The following is a 19996-nucleotide window of genomic DNA, read 5'->3' on the forward strand; positions in this document are numbered from 1 at the left end:
GCCGAGCTGTTTCACGACACTTCCTGGTTCGCGAACCGCAATAGAAAATCGCCAGGCAATGCAGATGACCACGGCGATCCAGAACGCAAGGAAGACAACATATCCTCAACGCACCGGACTTTCGACCGTATCTTCGAAGTCACCCTGGCGACAACGGCCTCATCCAGACTACCACAAGTCATACGGCAACGAGCATCTTGGAACGACGTGCCACACAGCTCGTCCTACCAACGAGCCAACCCGATCAAGCAGAATAAGGACAATCAGCAATCAACAAGGAGTCGGGCGGCTGCTCCAATTAACTCCACCTTTAATGAAATTTTGATCGGTACCCTCTCAACGGGGGGAGGATGTTACGCCAGGCGACTCTCTGCCTGGCCCAGGTCACACACCGCGGGCCAGACGGACACCAGATGTCCGCTCTTCCGTACGGCGTACCCTCAATAGCCTTAAGCATCCGTCATAAACCCGAGTCACTTGCCTGCTAAGGTCCTTCAAACAAACATCTGTTTCCGAGGAATTTCTCGAGACTATTGTCTACCACGGCTTAACTAAGGAAAGTTGGTTTTTCGCACGTACGCCGCAACTGTCCTCCCACTAACCACTTTCTCTCGAGGGCGGTTGAGACCCTTCGTTTAACCAATTAGAAACGAAGCCTATTCCCTCACTCTCCTAAATAACATCGGCACCAACAAATCCGATGGTCCCGTGCGCTAGACACACCCATCCTTAGCTTTCCTCCGACACATCATCGTCTCCCAAGACGGTACTGATTTTACATCCTTCGAACGGTCAACATCCTTCGAGCGGGTAGACACACCCGCAGATCAGTCACTCATTCATCTCGTACATACGCACCAGTGTAACTGCCTTCGTTATAAGTTGTGGAATAAACGGTGAAATATAACTTACTATACTGTGTCATATTCATTCAACCACCTCTGTTATCTTAACCGAAACAGGGAAACGACTACTTCGCGGCGTCGATTCACCGAATCGTAGCGAGAATTTACGCCTCTCGCTGACGCGTTTTCCTCGCGACCGCGTCTCTCCGCGAACGGTCGTAACAATGGTTAAATTGCAAATTTTGTTAGTGGTATGTTTGTCACTTCCCATTAGGAAGGTTTTTGGGTTAGAAGTTTGGACGTTTAGTGAGGCTTTTTCTTTTATAAGGTTGATTCCTGCTCCGGTATCGATGAGGAATCTGGCTCTTCCTCCGTCTCTTCGTTGCAGTACGATTGATAGTAATCTTCCGGTGGTGGTGCAGTTAACTCGATGTAAGCTTCCTCTGGGTTCTCCGTTGTTTGATTTACTCGAGGTGGAATCTTTCCTTGGCTGGCGAATGGAAAATTTCGAGAGTAGCATTTTTCGGCTGTGTGTCCAATTCGTAAACACTTTGGACACTTCGGTTTCATGCGGTCGTCTAATGGTCGGCTAGGTAGCTGAGCAGAAGTTTGTGGCTGTGAATCGGTAGTAGTTCGCTTGGATACTAATGTAGTGTTGTGAGATTGATTCCTTGGGCGGTTGGCGACACGATTTGCTTCTCGTAACCATTGTTCTCTATCAGCTGCTAGTTGTTGGGCAAGGTTCAGGTTCTTTGGATCGCTAGATACCACCATCTGTCCTATCTCGTATCGTAAGTTGAGCAAATATGTTTTAAATGCTTCGCGTTCTTCAATATCTATAGCTACGCGTCATTCTGTTGGTGTGCGGTTTTCGTTTTGGACTGCATAATTTAATTCGTTTAGCTGTTGTTGGAATCTGGAGTTAAAAGATTGTACACTTTCTGTTGCCCCTTGTTTTAAATTCTTTAATTTGTCCCTACAGTTGCTAATAGTTGTTGGTGTTAATACGTGTTGTCTTAAGCATGAATATAAGTCTTCGAACGAGTTGATTTTTAGATATCGTATGTTTCGTTTCGCGTTGTCGGTAATCTTTTCGATCAGTATGAGATCTAATAATAGCTCTCTGTCACTTGCCTTGCACCTAGCTCTTGCTTTGCGGATCGATAAGATGAAATCTTCAACGCCTACGTCATCTCGACCTCGTAGTGTCTCGACAGTTCGTATGGCCTTATCTGCCTCGAGCCCTCGATATTCGTTGTAGTTGTTTATTGGTTTAATCGCGGCGCGGCTAGATGCGGCTCGTGGTCTTTGTGACGTGTTCGGTCCGTCAGTTTCGTCATCCGTTACGTTATCAGCAGCGGTTTCTAAATGGGTGTTTATTTGCGACTGGTCAGTCTCGGTGTCGTATTTTATTTCCATGGTTTTTGCAAGATCGCGTATTTCTTTAGAGCGATTTCTATCGCTAGTTTCCGCAAATTCCTTTATGTTTTTAATGTTTTGATCGGTGCTGTTTCTAAAGCTTCTAAACTCGTGAGTTAGGCTTTCAAATTGTTCAATCAGGGTAGCGATTAGTTCGTTTTGTTTAGCGGTACTCTTGTCAGTTGGGTTCATGCTGAGAAATATGACACTTTCGATAAACACGATATTACGGAAGCAAAACTTAATGAAAAGTTCGACTTTATTCCGTATGAAATTTTACTTTAAGTAAGTTTAGCCTGCACGTGAAACGAAAGTTTTATATACAGAAAAGTTTGAGTAAATGGCAGATATCTGAGAGTTGAACGATGAAAGTAAAAATCGATTCTTCACGCTTACAATCCTTGTATTCAGGCCAGAGTTCTTCGGGGATCCTCTCGTCGGTATACTCGATGCCAGTATATGCAAATATGTACCGTATATGTTCGGCACGACCACGGGCATTGAAGTAGATTAGTTTGTAGGTATGTTTGTCGCTCATTTTCCTTGCTCTGTCAACTTATCAAGAAAAATGTTACAATTAACTCGTGTAATTAACAGACTGTGTGCGTGTTTGTGTGTAGAGAGAACAATTTATTTATAAATGGAATAATTCGTATGATACGCAAAATAAATCATTTAGAAGGCTGGAATATATGTTTTTGAAACAATTAATTATGTCGAAAAATATTTCAAACGAGATATAATTATGAAAAAAATAATAATTAAATGTATGTAAATGTATGTAATAATAGTTAAATGTATGTAAATGTAATAATTAAATGTAATTAGTTGTGAAAAAAATAATAATAAAAAATAAATAAATGTAAAAAAAGAATTAAATGTAATTAGTTTCTTTTTACGCACGCGATATTATTGGCGATATATGAAGGTCAACTTTATTTTTTTAAATAGATATATTTATACATATATTTATAGATATAAATACATATATTATATAGATATAATAGTATATATAATATATATAATAATATATATGTCGAGTCTGAATCTCCGAGTCCGAGCTCGAGGCGCCCTCCCGGGGAGGGCTCGCGGGAGGTAGCGGTTCTACGTTGAAGTTCTCCATCGTCCGGTCGCGCGTGGGGTACCTTTATTGTCGATAGTTACACTAGTGACGAGGGCCTCAGGCTTGATAACGAATCCGTGACCAACGGGAGGACAGGTTCCCTTGCTCTAACTCACACGTGCACCACTCCCTGCTCGTAAGGCACTCGACTTCCTTCACCGATCAGCTCTCTAGCAAGACTGCTCGTCATCCCAACGACGCCACCGAAACAAGACTCCGGTCGAGTGTCTCAGTACACACGATCCTCCGATCGACGTACGATTGCTATCGGTATGGACTTGCGATTGTTTCGTTATGGCTATATTAGGGTCTAGGTTGCAAGGTTAGGGTGTTGTCCTGAAGTTCCAGAGGGGCCCCGGCGTCCTTTCGTCTCCGACTCGGCCATTCTGACACTTACACATCCTCGTGTGTGGCCTGCTGGCTTAGTCTACCCGTCGGGGCTTCCACCACGCAGGCATCGACCCGGCGCTCGTCCTCGGGGCAATGTTTTTCTTCTCGCCGCGATGGACAGCGAGACGCGATGTGTCCCGGCATGTGGCAGTGAAAGCACAACGCTTTTGGTGGTGCAACCGGCCGGCTTTCCTCCGGGCGTCGGGGGTCCTTCTTCGGTTCCCACTTCGCCCTCTTGCGGCATTCGAATGTCGGATGTCCGTAAATACCGCAGTGGCCACATCTGGTCCAGGGGGCGGGTGACCTGCCTCGTTTGTTTCCGGAGCTCGCTAATGACCTCCACGGCGGGGGCGTTGGCCATTCCGTGTATAGGAAGGGCTTCATTTCTCTTTGGAATTGTTTCACCGACGTGATGTCACTCGTGAGTGCTAGTCGTTTAAAACGTTCATCGCGCGAGCCCAGCAGATGGAGGGCGGTGGCGGCGAGTACCTCTTCCCTAGTTGAATTTCGCCACTTCGACCCCAGGAGGGTGATGATACGATTTCCGTACGCTCCTGGTGTTTCGCCGTCCCGCGGTAGTTCCTCGGCTACCTTGATTAGCGACGCGGCTGCTACTTCTTGGCCACCGAAGTGCGCGGCGAATTGTTCCTTAAAATCTGGCCAGGTGAGCTCGTCGCCGTTCATTATCTGCGTAAGCCAATACGCTGCCGGACCCCCTAGGGCACGGTTTAGGGCAGAATACAGTGCGCTGTTTTTCAGGGGGTGGTCCCTCATGAGCAGGCCGAGCTCGAGTCACATTCCGAGTCCGAGCTCGAGGCGCCCTCCCGGGCAGGGCTCGCGGGAGATTGCGATTCCGTGTTGGAGTTCTCCATCGTCCGGTCGCGGGTGGGGTACCTTTATTGTCGATAGTGACACTAGTGACGAGGGCCTCAGGCTTCATAACGAATCCGCGGCCAACGATAGGACTATCATATAAAAAGCAACAGGATACACGAAATAATATAATTCTGATTAGGACAACATAAACGCAAGAAGTGTTGATATTGAAAAAAATATTTCATTTTGTATATAAATATTTTCATATTTAAAAAAGTTTCCGGAAGCAGGAAGATTTACAAACAAATAATATCATAAACCGAATGTTTCATGATCCTTTTCTAATTAGAGTGTGTGACAGCATGTGAGAACGTTTCTTAAAAATATGACTTATTGCAATTACTTAATCGCAATTATAAACGATTAAGACCTTCTCACAACGAGGCAATCTATCCAAAGTATAAAACTCGTTACACTTGATGAGAAAACAAATCTCTACTTAGGTTTCATTCCGTTTCATCGCGTTCATAAAAAGTGAATTTGTATGAACACATCGTGCAATTTAGTAATTAGGACCGTTGATCTCGCTGCAACATAGATGGATAGAAAAAAGCCATTTAAAATGATACAACGTCGAGAAGACAATTATGAAAATTATAAATGGAACACAAGATAAAATTGTTTAAGATTAATTCTTCTTTTTTTTTTTTAATCGCGAGTGTTTGCAAACGAAGTTTCAATCTGTTTACAATGATAGCAATGAGAGGAGGATGTCTATGAAAGTTATATATGCGATATTGAATAACATTTCTGCGAGTGGGTTTGTTTTTCGTTACAAATGTTTTTTAAACGAATCTGCAATCTGTTGGAAACTACGGAACAGTAACGGGACGACTGATAGGGAAATAAAAAAGATCTCGTTTTATTTGAACAGACAAATCTTTGAAATCTATTCGAAAGTCTATTTGAAATGGTACGAGCTCGAAAAGAACGGTGAATACTATAGAAGAAGGATTAATTAAAATTCTTATTAATCTGTACGCTTTGTATATTAAATACCTTGATCGATGCCAAGATAACAAATTATTATACAAAACAGTGAAGTATCCACGTCTGACATTAATATTGAGTATTACCATTACTGTAATTTAATTTTTAACCGATCCTGAACATTCCTTAGAACGTAAAAAGTATAAAATGTTACTGTGCATTTCAAGATTAAATGCACTGTAATTTAGAAACAGTTATGAAGCGGAAACAAATAATTTATTCAGAATAAGAATTCTACGTAATCATGTTAAAAAAAAAAAACGTACTTATAACGCGTTTAAACTCCAAATATGTAAAGACAATAAGGGAAAAAATTTAAACGAAGAATCGTATTTTTTGTAAATTCACACAAGATTTTATCCAAAAAAAAAAATTGGCCTGTACCAATATTTTTATTTGTCGTTACAAGTTACGAGGATATTAAAAAATTGGCCACGAATGGACCAGAGATAAGAATTTATCAGACTTGCTCTCGTAAATTTCAAGACGTTGCATCGGATATTCTTGAAAATCTTTGGACAATGGCCTCGATATTTCGCAGCTTCTATCCTCGAAGCGGAAGAACTCGGCGTTAAAAGCGACAGAACTGGAGAAACCCGGTGACTGCGAGCCTTTCACGCTCTCGACAGATTTCTCATCCCTCGTAATCCTCCCGGTATCACCCAATTTCCACTCTCGTATTGCGATTTGTTGCTTCCAACGAGGCGACACCTTGTCTTGTGATTTCCTTTTTCGTCGCGTGAAACACGACCGAACACTTGTTCAAACACACAATTCATATTTATCTAACTCGACAAAACGCCGTGTCATTGAAACAATAGCATTCTTTGGCTTTTATGTAAATTCCAATAAATTATGATAATGTTCGTGGAGACATTATTGCTACCTATTTTATCTGTCGTGATCCAAATTGATTTGTGGCTACGTATGTATATATATATATATATATATATATATATATATATATATATATATATATATATATATATATATATACATATACATATATATACATATATATATACACACATACATATATACATGACAACACACACATATATATATATATATATATCTTTTTAATTTATGTGATCTGAGAATTACATTTCTAAGAGCTCGGTGAAATTCGATGCTTTATTTTTATCAGTAGAATCTTCCTTGTCATTGTCAGAGCGCAGACGTTTACGCGTTTACGGAAAGTTTAAGGATACAAAAATACAGAAAAATGTAGAAAATATGCATGAATATGTAAAATATCGAAAGTACAGTACTTCTAATAATACTTAGTAGCATGCTTACAAACAAATTTCTTTTGTATTTCTTGAAATTGCGTAAAGATTTGCGGTAATTATCGGATTTTTGTCCTCTTTTATCTGCTTTTTTTATTCGCAACTTATATGAGATATGAATTAATATTCAACGACGCGCGCTCTTTGCCACGAAATGAATTATCTCGCGTTAAGACTGCGGCAATTCTTACGTTTGATATTTCATTTAACGAACAGCCGCGCGTTCCTGAGTTTAAAAACCGCCACTCTGAACTTACGCTGAGAATAATATCAGGAAAAGCGAACGAGAGATGATTAGAAAGAAAATGCGAGGAGCAGTGAGGGGGATATTACTAGACTGCGCTTTTTTATGCAAGTATAGCAGGATGTTTGGGAGTGTAAAATTTTAACGAATGCGTATGATATGAAAAAATATATGAACTATCCAAGGTATAGTTTTATTAAACTTACTTTTTATAATGCTTCGTAGGTAAAACAATTTTCTATCCAGATTCCACTTTCTCAATTATATTTTCAAAAATGCTCGATAAGGAGTACAATTTTCTACCCAGGTTGTACCTTTCTAATTATATCTTCCAAAATTCTTGATAGGTGAAACAATATTCCACCGACGATTTACTTTTTTAATTGTATCCCCAAAAATATGGCCCTGCTTAACGATTAGATATTATTATTTTTTTCGTTGTTACTTGATACGGCTAGCAATTAAATAGTGAGAATAAGAAGAATTGGAAGTGCCATTTTCGAAAAAGAATTTTGTTTTTCCTTGAAGAGGTTGTTTGTATGAAGGTTAATATCACTAAATATGAAGGGAAGTGTAATCATAATAATTTGTACAGTTTTTAACGTTTCATACGTGATATAGGTTGTGTATGATGTATGTTATACGATTAGTTCCCTAAATTAGACTGTGTGCACCATGTGCCAGCAAACTCCCTCCATCGTGCTTGAACATGTGCGTAGATAAATCTGCCTCAATTATCCCATCAGATAAGAAAATCTCTACTGACCTTCTGAAGCAAACTACATAATGGACTTACATATCTTCTCTTAAGATATAAAGAAGATATTTTTTTTATCGTTAATTAACAGATCTTTGAAACGATAGAATAGAGATATCGTAAAATTATATAAAGTATTATAATATGCGTAATAAATAAGTATCGTTATATTTTTCTAATAAATAACATTCCCATAAACAAACAATTTCTCATAAACAGTCGTTTCCCAGAAAACTTTAGTTTCGATACTGGCAACTTTATCTACTTCCGCTCTTCAATTATGAAGGATTAATCTTTACGAGACTTTTGGAACGGCTGAAGATTTCTCACGATGAAACGCGACGAATTCGATACAAACTACGCGGAAATAAAGACAGCTGCGATGGAGGATCGCGGGATTGATATTAATTAATTAATCTGTGGCAACCATTATATCGATTCGTTACGTTATTGCGACAGGCCACGCAACATTTTATTGCTTCTGTTTCTACAATTTAATTACAAAGTATTCAATTTCCCGTTATAAACAAGGAAAGGACTGCAAGTTTGTACAGCTTTTATCAAGATTACGTGCCATTGAACATATCGATTGATTGACTTCTCATGTTTCGTATTAATCGACATCCGATATAGCTATGGGACCTGGAATATTGAAATATTGGGAAGTCAGTTATATTCAGGTGTTCTATAGATTTGACGTATAAGCCTTGTAACATGTACTTCTTCATCAGACGTTTACGAGATACTGAACGATGGCTACGCTTGTAGTATCCAAAAATTTTACGTCGATTTATAATCGAAGATTCGATCAAACTATAGATAGATTTGAATATTCTACGAATTGAATTTAATATTAAGAATTTTAGTTGTATAGATCATCGACGAAAGTCTGTTACACGGACCCTTTCAACAGTTCTATACACACTTCTATTATATATTTTATTTTTTAAAAATAACGCTTTGGCATGATCAAGGATCGGAAGTATAAAAAATAATTGTGACAATTCGAGCAGTGAAAGCCTCTAGAGTAACATTATATTGGTCTCTATAGCGACATTGTGGTACCGTGTCATTTTCAAAGTTCTCAGAATTGGTACTGTATCCGATTTCAATGTTTAATATTCTTCCCGGTTCCTGGAAGAATTTCTTCAAAACTACGTTAACCCATGAAGAATCAACCAACAGTTTCTCATAATGCCGTTTTATCCACATCCTTTGAAACTCATGAAATTGTAGAATCCAGATAGAAAAAGTAGAGACGAGGTAAACGCGAAGCTCATCCTTGGAATTGCTTGTCGTGGTGATAATGTTAACAAATAGAATTCGATAACGCAAATTCATTGGGGAAAAGGTGACAGATGAAATTCGCTAACGCAACGTTGCCCGTTAATGGGCTAAGAATTACGCTCCATGGGATCGCTCACTGCATTCTTCGAAACGACCCTCGTAATCCATAGGCTCGTAAACGGCTTCCGTAACCGCAACGAATTTCAATCTTGTTCACGGATCTCTGACCGCTCGTTTCGAGGGTAACGAGGGGGTTGCGTGTTCACGTGCGTGCAACAGAAGGTGTTATCGTGATTGTAAGGCGTGCTGGAGCAGATAAGTCCAATATGCTCGCGGAAATCGTCGAGATTCATTGCCCAAAGCTGGCTGATAGTCGAAATTAACTTCGCCTCGTCCGATTTCCGCGTTCACATCGCTTTCACGATGGTTAGGCGTTTCTTCGTTCGTTTCTAACGCTGAGTTTTCCCGTGTCGCAGTCAACCCATATTTGGATGTGTGTACACGTTGCACAGAAAATGTGGTCGGGGGTTGAAACGCGGACAGAATGGAAAACGGACTATGGGAAACGCCGAGAAAGAGGCGTCGATGAGTTGAAGACACGTCGATGCTGAAGTACACGTGTATCTCGCGTCTTATAGCGAAGGAAGGATACGTGTGAAATTTTAGAAAATATTGGCTGGAAAATGTTCTAACGGACATTGAAGAAACGAATTTAAATTGTAAAAAGAAAAAGATGGTAGCCTAAAGACGTTCCGCTTTCTGTCCCATTACGGAAAACTGCAAAAGCTATGTATCTTGAGAACAGATAAAGTTAAGAAATGAAAAGGAAAAATTCGATTTACTATGTATTTTCGCTATATTTTATATTTACTGTATATTATCGGAATAGCCATCCCTGATTCAGAAAATCAATTACATATATCCCTTGGCGAGAGGGAGTGAGAATTAATCCGATTAATTGTAATGGTGGATCAGCTGGATCCTCATATTCTGAACGTCCAGAGACTCGCTAACTACGAAGCAACTGGTCTGTTTGTGACGCCTATCAATTGTTTGCTAGAGATTAATCTGCTGGTAAGCAGCGTCAAAATTCGACGATAACTAAACCGTCCGATGATCGAATTATAGCAAATGAAACGCGTCTCTGCGCTAGTCTGACCGATTAACAGGGCCTATGGGGGTGGCTTTCAAATTTGAAAGCAAGGAATTACCGTGTAACGAGCAACTCGTATCGATTATTCAATGGGTTCATATGGAGGCGAATAGAAACTCGAACTCGAAACGTTTTCGACTCGACGCTGAGTATCGCGTTCATCTTTTAAATGCTACTTCAACATGGGCAAACGTTCATTTTGGTAATGTCGAGTTTTCTCATTGAATAATCTTCCGTTCGTCGATTTTACACGCTTAACCGACTAGATAAATTCGATGATTTTAAGCAACGTAATTAATGTAATTGATTAATTTTTCTTAAAGTGTGAACTATGGATGAAAGATTAGAAACCGTGACATTACAGAGTACAAAGTTAGAAATACAGGGGAACTTTATATTTTTCTTCACTGCTGATTAATTTCTTGCTGAACGTGCAACGACTCGGGAAAACTGCCTGTTGCAAACTGATCGTAACGTACATAGATCAAGGAACATCACAAATTTCACTTGACTACTTACGTTCGTACAACGAAGAATCCACATAATACAGTACGGCTAATATATCACTATAGAAATCGGATGGTTATACATACGCAACAATTTGGAAGAGGATATTTGCTTTCGGGTTGGGAATATCAGGGAATAGAATTGTTATTATGCGAATGACTGACGTTGATTCAATGTAATTAGTTAGGAGTAGAATTACAGTAGAAAAGGCATCAATACGATGGAATTGCACAGTTATTGTAAAAAAACAAACGATACTACATAATATATTTAGGTATACAGAAACAGTGACACTTCTGTATTGTCAATTATGATATAATTAAATGAGATAATACGAATAATTGTAAATGCTATTAAATTGTTAAATTTTAATAATTTCCAATTCATCTTCGTATCAAAGCAAATACGAACAATTTACAACGTTGCTAGTTATGACAATAAATTTCTATTTTTCGTGTCAGTAATTTCAAATGTCGTTGGTTGCAATCAAAAATCTGTCGGCGGAAAATTTTCACCCAAGCTTCGACAAATAAATGAAACATCGTATTATTCTCGGTCAATATCGAGTCACTTTCGAGATTACACGAATAAAATTTAAAAAACTTTTTTGATGAATTGCTCGTCGAGGCATCGTTCTGATGTCGATATCGCATTAAGCAACTCGAAGATCGAAGTCTTGGTAACGAGATTGTCGCGTCAAAGACGAAGCGAGGCCTATTACCCAGGCGATGATGGAAGCTATGCAACTATAAAGAATACTAGCGCCTTTTTCTGCGATTTTATACGACTCGATGCCAGTCGAAGCTCTTGGAAAATATTGCAACAAAAAGTCAATATATAAAACAAAAAATAGGAGGTTTTTCCTTAAAGCAATTTAATCACTGTCCACGCAACTTTTATTGTTCTCATCTAGAACCGAGCAAGAAAAATAACTATTTTATTTTTATACCTTCTCTATATTGGGATTGTAAAAATTTGTCTGTTTGAAATGCATTGGAAAATTTCGTCGAATTATAAAGTTACACCGTTGGTTGTCACCATAGAATCGATTTTAGAATGGATTTTAAAATAACGTAAGAACGATTTTAATGAAATTTTGAGAGTACATATGTACGTACATAGAGAAGCGAATGTAGTTCACACGCATTGCTACTAGGAATATTTGTGACCTACATAGGTTTCAGGGAAAATAAATGTCTGTTGCAAATAACACTAATTACAAATTCTATTTTTTCAAGCTTCGTGAAAACTCACATGAGAAATTAACCTGTCGAGATTCAGCATTTTTATATAATACTATCTTGACAAGTACATTTTACAAACAAACGAATATTACTAATTCGATACGAATAATTAATTAGTTTTTCAAGTTTTCTAAGATAAATAATAGAATCAGACATTATTCCAATTTCCACGAAGATCCATTGAAATATAATATCAGAAAATGATCTATTAACAATTTCAATTTTATTCGACGCTACTATAACCCTTCGCAATCGAGGGCTCCGCTAATAATATCAAATAAATTAAATAATTAATAAATTAAAAATTTAATAAATCAATAAATTAAAAATTTGTCCTTAACCTGTCAAATCATAATTATCTCACGTATTCTTGCAACGAACAGGTAAGATACAATCAGAAAAATAAACCGACGTATTGGCCGAAGATATATTACACTACCAAGCAAAATCGTATCGCACTGCGCGATGATAGTGAGTGAGTGAGTAGGTGATGAGTGATGCGGCTATGACTCTTCATTCTACGCATATATTTAACCAATTATACGAAAACACGTTCTTTCTACTGAAATTACTTGGAGTATCTGGTAATATGAATAAATGAAACCTTCGAATGCAAAGTATTAATATTATTAACGAAAATTAGAAATATAATTTATCAAACGGGATACGTGTATATAGTAAACCAAAGAATACAATGAATTATACAATAACGACAGAAAAATTAACAGATATGACCAGATCTAATTGTTCAACCACTATACCCCTACATGTTCGAATCCTTGGGCGAACACCAGCAAACAGTTCGATCGATATTTTTCAACCTTCGAATTAGCTGTTATAACTAAAATATTTTCCATCGTTACAATGCATCCTGTCCCCAATTACATCGTTAATTTCGTTTCCGAGGTTCCGCTACAATACTTCGCAACGAGCAATTCAATAATTGAGACAACGACTCGCGTGATGCGCAGCAGTACGCTGGCCGTGAATCAATTGCATCGGATTACCTCGATTAATACGATTTTCTAGGACTACGCTGTAATGTCGAGTTAATTAATACGATAAAGTGCAATCGCGATCCAATGGAAACGCCTTCATTCTTACTTTTTCGCGCGATTTCACATCGGAGTCTAAGGAAAACGAGCTGCATCTTGCGGCATCTTGCGGAAAAACTGAAATTCATAGGACACAGGAAACCTGGTAAACAATAAATACGGCATGGTTCCACGATATGGACGCAAAATCAATGCTGGATGGCACGCTAATTCGATTGGCGGCTGGACAGGTCGAAGCATAGAGCTCAAAGTGTTTCCTCAAAGTGTTTCCGTTCCCTCATCCTCCCTTCAATAAATCTTGTTTCTCTCTCTCTCTCTCTCTCTCCCCCCTCTCTGTCTCTTTCTCTTTCTCCTCCGAAAACTTGATCATCCGATTTGTGTAACGGAGTTTATTTTGTCTTTCTGTTAATAATCTGTTAATACCAATAAGTTGCCTAATCGCGACACTTCTCGAGAAAATTTCTTTTAATCGCAAGGCCGCATAATTTTGACGAAATCCATGTGAAAAGAGTGTCCGGAATTAGGATGAAAAATATGTTTATATTTCATACATGTATATGTTTCAAAATAGTTGCAATATAGAAATACCTTGTTTGTAAAGAAGGTTGACTCTATTGAGATTAATCGTTTGGTTTCTGAAGAGTTCAATGTGAATAAGGTTTTACGGTAAATTGAAAGATGTAAAAATACGCGCGAAAGTGTACAAATATGCAAAGTCTAGCAGCTATTAATAGTTCAGTAAGTAAAATAAATTTCTGTCTAGGTTCTTCTCCTTCGTCGCGCTCTATAAAAACATAAATTTAAATAAATATCAGCAGTGAGTGTAGCGATTTAGTCGATCGGATCTTAGAACGAAAAAACTTGTTTAAAAATGGAATCGATCAATTTAACTTCTCACTGGCTCACTTATCAGTGTTTATGTAACTCTTTCTCCCATTTCCTCTGCGTGAAACATGCAGCTTGGGAGTTTCGATTCGATAAAAAGTTGCGACTCTGAATATCCTTTGATCGTAAATTGAAGCATGAAAATATCATATATGTCGTATTTCGCTCTGAAACTGGATGAAAGAGGGAAATTGACTTGGTTCTTTCGCTGTTCCATTTTTTTCTTTTTTTCTATCTTTCGGCTATAGAATTACTCTGCCTATGGTGAAATTTGTAAAATTTAGTTGAATGTTACTAAGAGATACGCGATTTATCGATGGAAAGAAAGAAGAGAAATATTCACTCGTCGAAAGCTTAGTAGAACAACGTTTACTTCGCAGATGTAGAACATTTATTTCGGTTACCTATCGGTTGTATCGTTATCGACTTGCCAATCATGAAACGCAGACGCCACCGGCCAGTTTATTCAATAATAAATTATCTGACGCGTCGATTGATCACGAACACATGCTGTCCACGAAATTGAATTGTGTTCCAATCTCTGCATTATAATGTTTATATATATGTTTATGTTTATATATATGTTGAGTAAGGATTCGTTTAGTCGTAAATATGGTTTAGTCGTAAAACAGAATTTTTACACTCAACTCGATTCGCGTAATGGAAATCATAAAATTAACAAAGGACAATTGCAGTTAGATTTAAGATTAGGTAAGTGGCGAATAATGGCTCGTATAATTGATTCTTCTCTCCTTCTTTGAGGATATCTTCGCCGTTCTATAGCTTCTTTATTGTTGCAAGTGTGTAACCTTATTTTGTATAAATTAGATCAGTAACGAGGATTTAAGACGAGGATTAATTTAACAATAGCATATGAATTCTTTTCATTGAGATTTTCACACGAGAAACTGATCAGCCTTGTGAAAAATATAAAATTAATATAAAATTCCTCGATTTAATTATTTAAGTATATAATTAATATTCAGCATGCTAAAAAACGAACGATCTATTTTTCCAAATTTGCAATTATCTATCGCAAAGAATTGTAAAAAGTCACAGGCTCCAAGGTAAATTTTCAAAAGCGTTTGTAATTGTTTTCTGTTATTTTTCTCTGTGCTTGAATTTATGAAGGTGATCAGCGTGGCTCCTGAGCAAATTAAGCTAACAGAATGAAATACTTTCAGTATACAATTTCAATATTTTAATATATGATTACAGAATTTCAATATTGAAATTTAAATTATTATTTAGTGTTATGCCGTAAATAATATCAATGATACTTATTACGTAAAGTACGAAATACAAATCAACGTATATTATTGAAACTCTAAAATTGAGTAACTATTGCTGTATCAAGAATACTAATTAAGAGTTAATCGCATGGATCTGCCTGAGTGACTAAGGAATTTTACAATAGAAGTTTTTAATCGAACTTCTCTTTCAAGCTGAGTTGACCGTGATTCAATTTACGAATATCGGAGAGGAAAAGTCGTAACAGTCTTACAGTTTCGATTCACTTTCATCTCTTTTCGAGGGGATACTCGCGATTCGCGGCTGCTTCGAGAACTTCCTGCTGGTTCATCCATTGAACCTCATTCTTCGGCGTTCTTTCAATCCCTCGTCTTCCATAGACAAGTCGTAAATCTTTCGAAAACTATTAGCTTGTCCAAGAAGTTTCTTTCGTTTTATGAGGAAATAATAGACGCACAACGTTTTTTTGTTTTATATTATTTTGTCGAATTACGTACGATCCAATTTGTTCTGTTGAGATAAATTTCACAGACTTGGTTTTACGTTTGTACGAAGGTGCATCGTTGTAAAAGACACGCTTGCGAAAGAAAGACACTTTCCGGACAACCTAATACTTTCTCTGTTCGTAAAAATTCTGTTCTACGTTTATTTCGTTCTTTCATATTAAAGGAAAGCGATACTGATCGATAAGTTACTTGATACCGTTTAGTATGTGTAACTGGTTAAAGTATAGTACAACTGGTTCTTACGAGTTTCGTAGCATTCAAATATTTAATGTGTCTCATTAATCGTACTATAAAGGATAAGGTAAAATTTTCTACGTGAAGAAATAAATCGAAAATGTATAATTTTACAATGTACATTTTAAAATGTACAATTTTATCCTACGACGTTCTTCTTTTTGGAGAAGATAGATTTGAAATACTTTACGTCAGAAATTTATAAAGGTTATACGTTTGACAAAACCTGTTGCTTCGCTGAAAATAATACTTGGTAGGATATTCTGTCAGCCAATTTTTTTTAAGAATTTTTACGATTTTGTTGTCTCAGAGTCATAACTTTACAATGCTACAACTATACACAATTGCTTCATTACGATATATGGGATATTTGTATAATCAATTATAATCATGAAGATAAAGAGTAGTAAATGGTATAATTGAAAAACACGATTTTGTTAATGTAACTTTATCGAATAATGTTAAAAAATGACTAGAAGTGATATTAATAAGTACCTTTTAAAAATATCTGAAACGAAGATTAATGGAAATGCAGTATATATATCGAAATAAAAAATATTGAAAAGTCCTCTGAGCTGTCTTGTTATTTTATAAATTTTTATTATAGATACTATACGAATTTCCAGCTATGCGAATAATTTTCTCATTTAATTTAGGAAAAGTTTCATAAACTAAATATATTTCATTACGGTATATTTAACTCTATTTAATTGCATTTACCTATATTTAGCTATGTTTAATATAGAACACCTGCGTCCCATATATAATATAGTTTATATGTAAATATAATACAGCTTCATTGACGGTATCCAAAAATTTTTTTTTTTTTTTCGGCACGGATTGGCTTGGTCTTTGATCAGAACGTCGGCTATTATACTCGATAAATTTTCATTATCCCTCGTGTCATCAATTTCGCGGCACGGAAATTCATCGTTGCTCGAACCACGCGAAAAATATCCAGGCCAAAGGAACGAACGAGAGAGAGAGGGGGGGGCAGGAGGAAATGGAAGAAGAAAAATGCGAGAGAAATAAAAAGGAGGAGACCGAAAAGAGAGCTGTTCGTATTAGGTCGGTGAGGTACGTATAGACGACTTTGAAGTGGGTACATGAATAAAAAATATGCCGCTAACACGCGTCGACCTATTTCGGCTTCTTTCTTCTTACTTTCTTGTAACCATGAATATTAAAACGCGTATAGTTCGTGAAATGTTAAGGGCCAGTTATCGAGTAAAAATTTTTAAGGAATTAATCGATACATCGATTCTGTTTTGTCTTTCGCTTTTCTTACGAATTTCAATAACTTTGAAGGAAAGCAATCTTTCGTTTATATTTAAATTTAATTAGAAGCATCGTAATTTAGACAAAAATTATGTTCCATTATGTAATATGGAAAAACGTGTAAAATATTCGAGGAATAGTACTCGATATAATATTATCCAGTGCTATTATCGAGTATTATTTAAATTATATCTATAAAAATATTAATTTGCATATTCAACCTACAGCATAAGCGATATACAAAAGTATTAGAATACAAAAACATTAAGGGATTAATAAACATGAAAGTTTATATTATGAAATAATTCATCTCTTCTAAGTGATGCTTTTAATATGTTATTAATCATGTCAAGTACTGTTTTATTATTATGTTATGAGATGTAAATGGTGGGTGGGAATGACAGGGGATGAATGGGACTATATCATTGAGCAGAACATTTTGATAAGTTACGACAAGAGGTATTTATAACTTCCAGCACTAAGTAATAGTACAGTAATGCATGGGAAAGATAAAATGATGAACATTGTATTTTTCTCATTGTACCTTAGAAGTTTGAACAGTGTTTATGATTTTTTTAAATGACCAATATACGTAATCGACATATACAATTCAAAATTCTTTCTAAAATCTAAATGTAAGCACAAACACTTGCGTCTATCAAAAATGTCAAACTTCTGATGAAGATTCTTTCCACAAGTGAAACACAAGCGAGGAATTGAAACTTTCATTTCACTTTCCAATCCTAAACTTCACTTTTCATTCACTGCCAGAGCAACAAGTTCAGAGGATTCATTCATGCCTCGAAACAGTAGAAAGTAGGGGAAAAAGAGCGGGCACAAAGTGGGACAAAGGACACGTATAAATTAGAATATATTCATTTTGCTACGATTACTGCACAGAAAATAATCGATTCGAACTGACCAGCAGTCTCCTCGTATTTAAATTGCTACAATCAATCAGATCAAATAAAAAAGAATCGGACAAAGCTAAGGAAAGGACCGAAGACGCACAAAAATCAGAATAAATTTTATAATTATTCGATAGACAATGATCGAGCGAAACTCAACGTCGATGGTCTTGCGTATAAATTCAATAAAGGATGGACGATGCAAATTTATCAACAGTATCCTCGCATAAAAGTTCCTCACCTTTTTGACCAAGTAAGAAACCACGCGAAATGAAGAAAAGAAATTACACACAGAAATAAATTAGAATTATTTCTTGTAACTACATTTAGCGTCACGATGATTTCATAGAAGATATAGTGGATTTAAACTCACCGATGTCACCGAACTCAATGTCTTCACGTTGGAATTCCACCCTTTCGAGCAGGTTGGATGAACACTCGTATGGAGCGCAACTGGTACTGAGCTGTGGCGAAACTAAGGTCCTGGTGCTCCTTCTCCACCACTTGTTCGCTTGCCAGCAGTTTCCAGCTATGTCGAGCACGATGCGCAACCTCGAATATTTATGCAACCCTCCCCACCAGCAGGACGAGCTGTTCGAAACGAAAATTGTTTCAGGACTCGGAAGGTTTTCCCCTTCTCTTCCGACATTCACCTATCCGCGCTTCGGCTCGTTTCCTCCCCAGCCACCGACAAATCTTTTCTCATGCAAATAAACGAACGATTGGTATTTTGAACGCGGAACTCCCGTGGTTGGCTTAGTAGAGTTAAATATGGGAGGGACTTCAGGTTTGTTGACGTCAGGTACGTTCCTTGATGCGTGATGGTAATTTTAGACTGACGCAAATTGTTCTTCTTGGGCTGCTTATTTTCGCAAATAAACTTTTATGATTGACGAAAGCGCAAAATGAGATTTCGGGGAAGGGGGAGGTCTGTAGAATTTTGAACATAATTGAAAAATGTAGGTATTTCATAATTTTATGGACAGGATGTATATGGAATGGATGTGGATGGTAACTGATGGTACAAGCGGAAAGGGGGTGAAAGAAGTCGAAAATATAGAATAAAAATTTTTTTCTTAATTTTTCCATCGAGACAACGATCTACAGTGAGATCCGTTATAACGAGATAAGATTCAAAGTTGATTTTCTCGAAAACAAAGCCTCGAACGAAAGATTTCTATTCTATATTTTCTTTTTTCGCGTAGAATCACCCCCTTTCCGCTTGTACCACCAGTTACCAACCACCCTGTATATTCGTACGTGAAGCTAGTCTAAAGTCTATTATTATAAATACTAAATGTACAGAAAATCGGTTAGGTGTTCGAACTGTAAGACATATCCAAGTAAAATCATATATCTAAAAAGACGAGATTCTATGTTTTTTGTTTCGAGGAAATAGGAATAATTTCTGAATTTCGCCACTGGTAATTAGTGGTACATAAAGTTGGTAAAAACAAATCAAACAGATGTTATATTCAAATACGATTGCTCACGTGCAGCGGATGCCTGGCAGCCGCAGTAGAGCGTGCCTGTCTATGGTCAGACGCGTGCAAACAGGCGGAAACACAAATTAACAGTAACAGCTTAATCTTAAATCTTCCTACACCTTAACACATCGTTACAATTCCACGTATTTGCCCTTTCGAGTTCTCATTTATTCTATTAAAAAGTTTCTTTAAAATTCTGATCACTGAATTAATTGATTATACATAATCTATAAAATTTAATTTTTTTTTTTTGTAACCATCAAAAAAC

At 37.1% G+C, this 19996-nt stretch overlaps 1 protein-coding gene and 1 long non-coding RNA gene across 3 annotated transcripts; one reads left to right on the top strand and one right to left on the bottom strand.

Moving 5' to 3' along the window:
- Positions 1 to 591: 591 nt before the first annotated feature.
- On the bottom strand, positions 592 to 19099 carry LOC126875927 (uncharacterized). Of its 2 annotated transcripts, none has more exons than XM_050638846.1 (2): positions 18615 to 19099; positions 592 to 2819 (listed from the first exon to the last, which is right to left on the bottom strand). In XM_050638846.1, exon 2 carries the CDS (start codon positions 2454 to 2456, stop codon positions 1695 to 1697), a length of 762 nt encoding a protein of 253 aa, XP_050494803.1. In that variant the 5' UTR covers positions 2457 to 2819; positions 18615 to 19099; the 3' UTR covers positions 592 to 1694. The 2 variants fall into 2 exon arrangements, with proteins under 2 accessions (XP_050494803.1, XP_050494802.1); XM_050638845.1 differs by lacking the exon at positions 18615 to 19099 and adding an exon at positions 7383 to 7941.
- Positions 17097 to 18608, top strand: LOC126875957 (uncharacterized). The gene is made up of 3 exons (XR_007693812.1): positions 17097 to 17132; positions 18379 to 18494; positions 18572 to 18608. It is a non-coding gene; the product is annotated as an uncharacterized LOC126875957 (long non-coding RNA).
- Positions 19100 to 19996: the final 897 nt, after the last annotated feature.

This window comes from Bombus huntii, unplaced genomic scaffold (genome assembly GCF_024542735.1).
Source record: "Bombus huntii isolate Logan2020A unplaced genomic scaffold, iyBomHunt1.1 ctg00000060.1, whole genome shotgun sequence".
NCBI lineage: Eukaryota > Metazoa > Arthropoda > Insecta > Hymenoptera > Apidae > Bombus > Bombus huntii.

Excerpts from the sequence above, each read along its gene's own strand:
- LOC126875927 (XM_050638846.1), bottom strand. The coding sequence starts at position 2,456 with ATGAACCCAACTGACAAGAGTACCGCTAAACAAAACGAACTAATCGCT.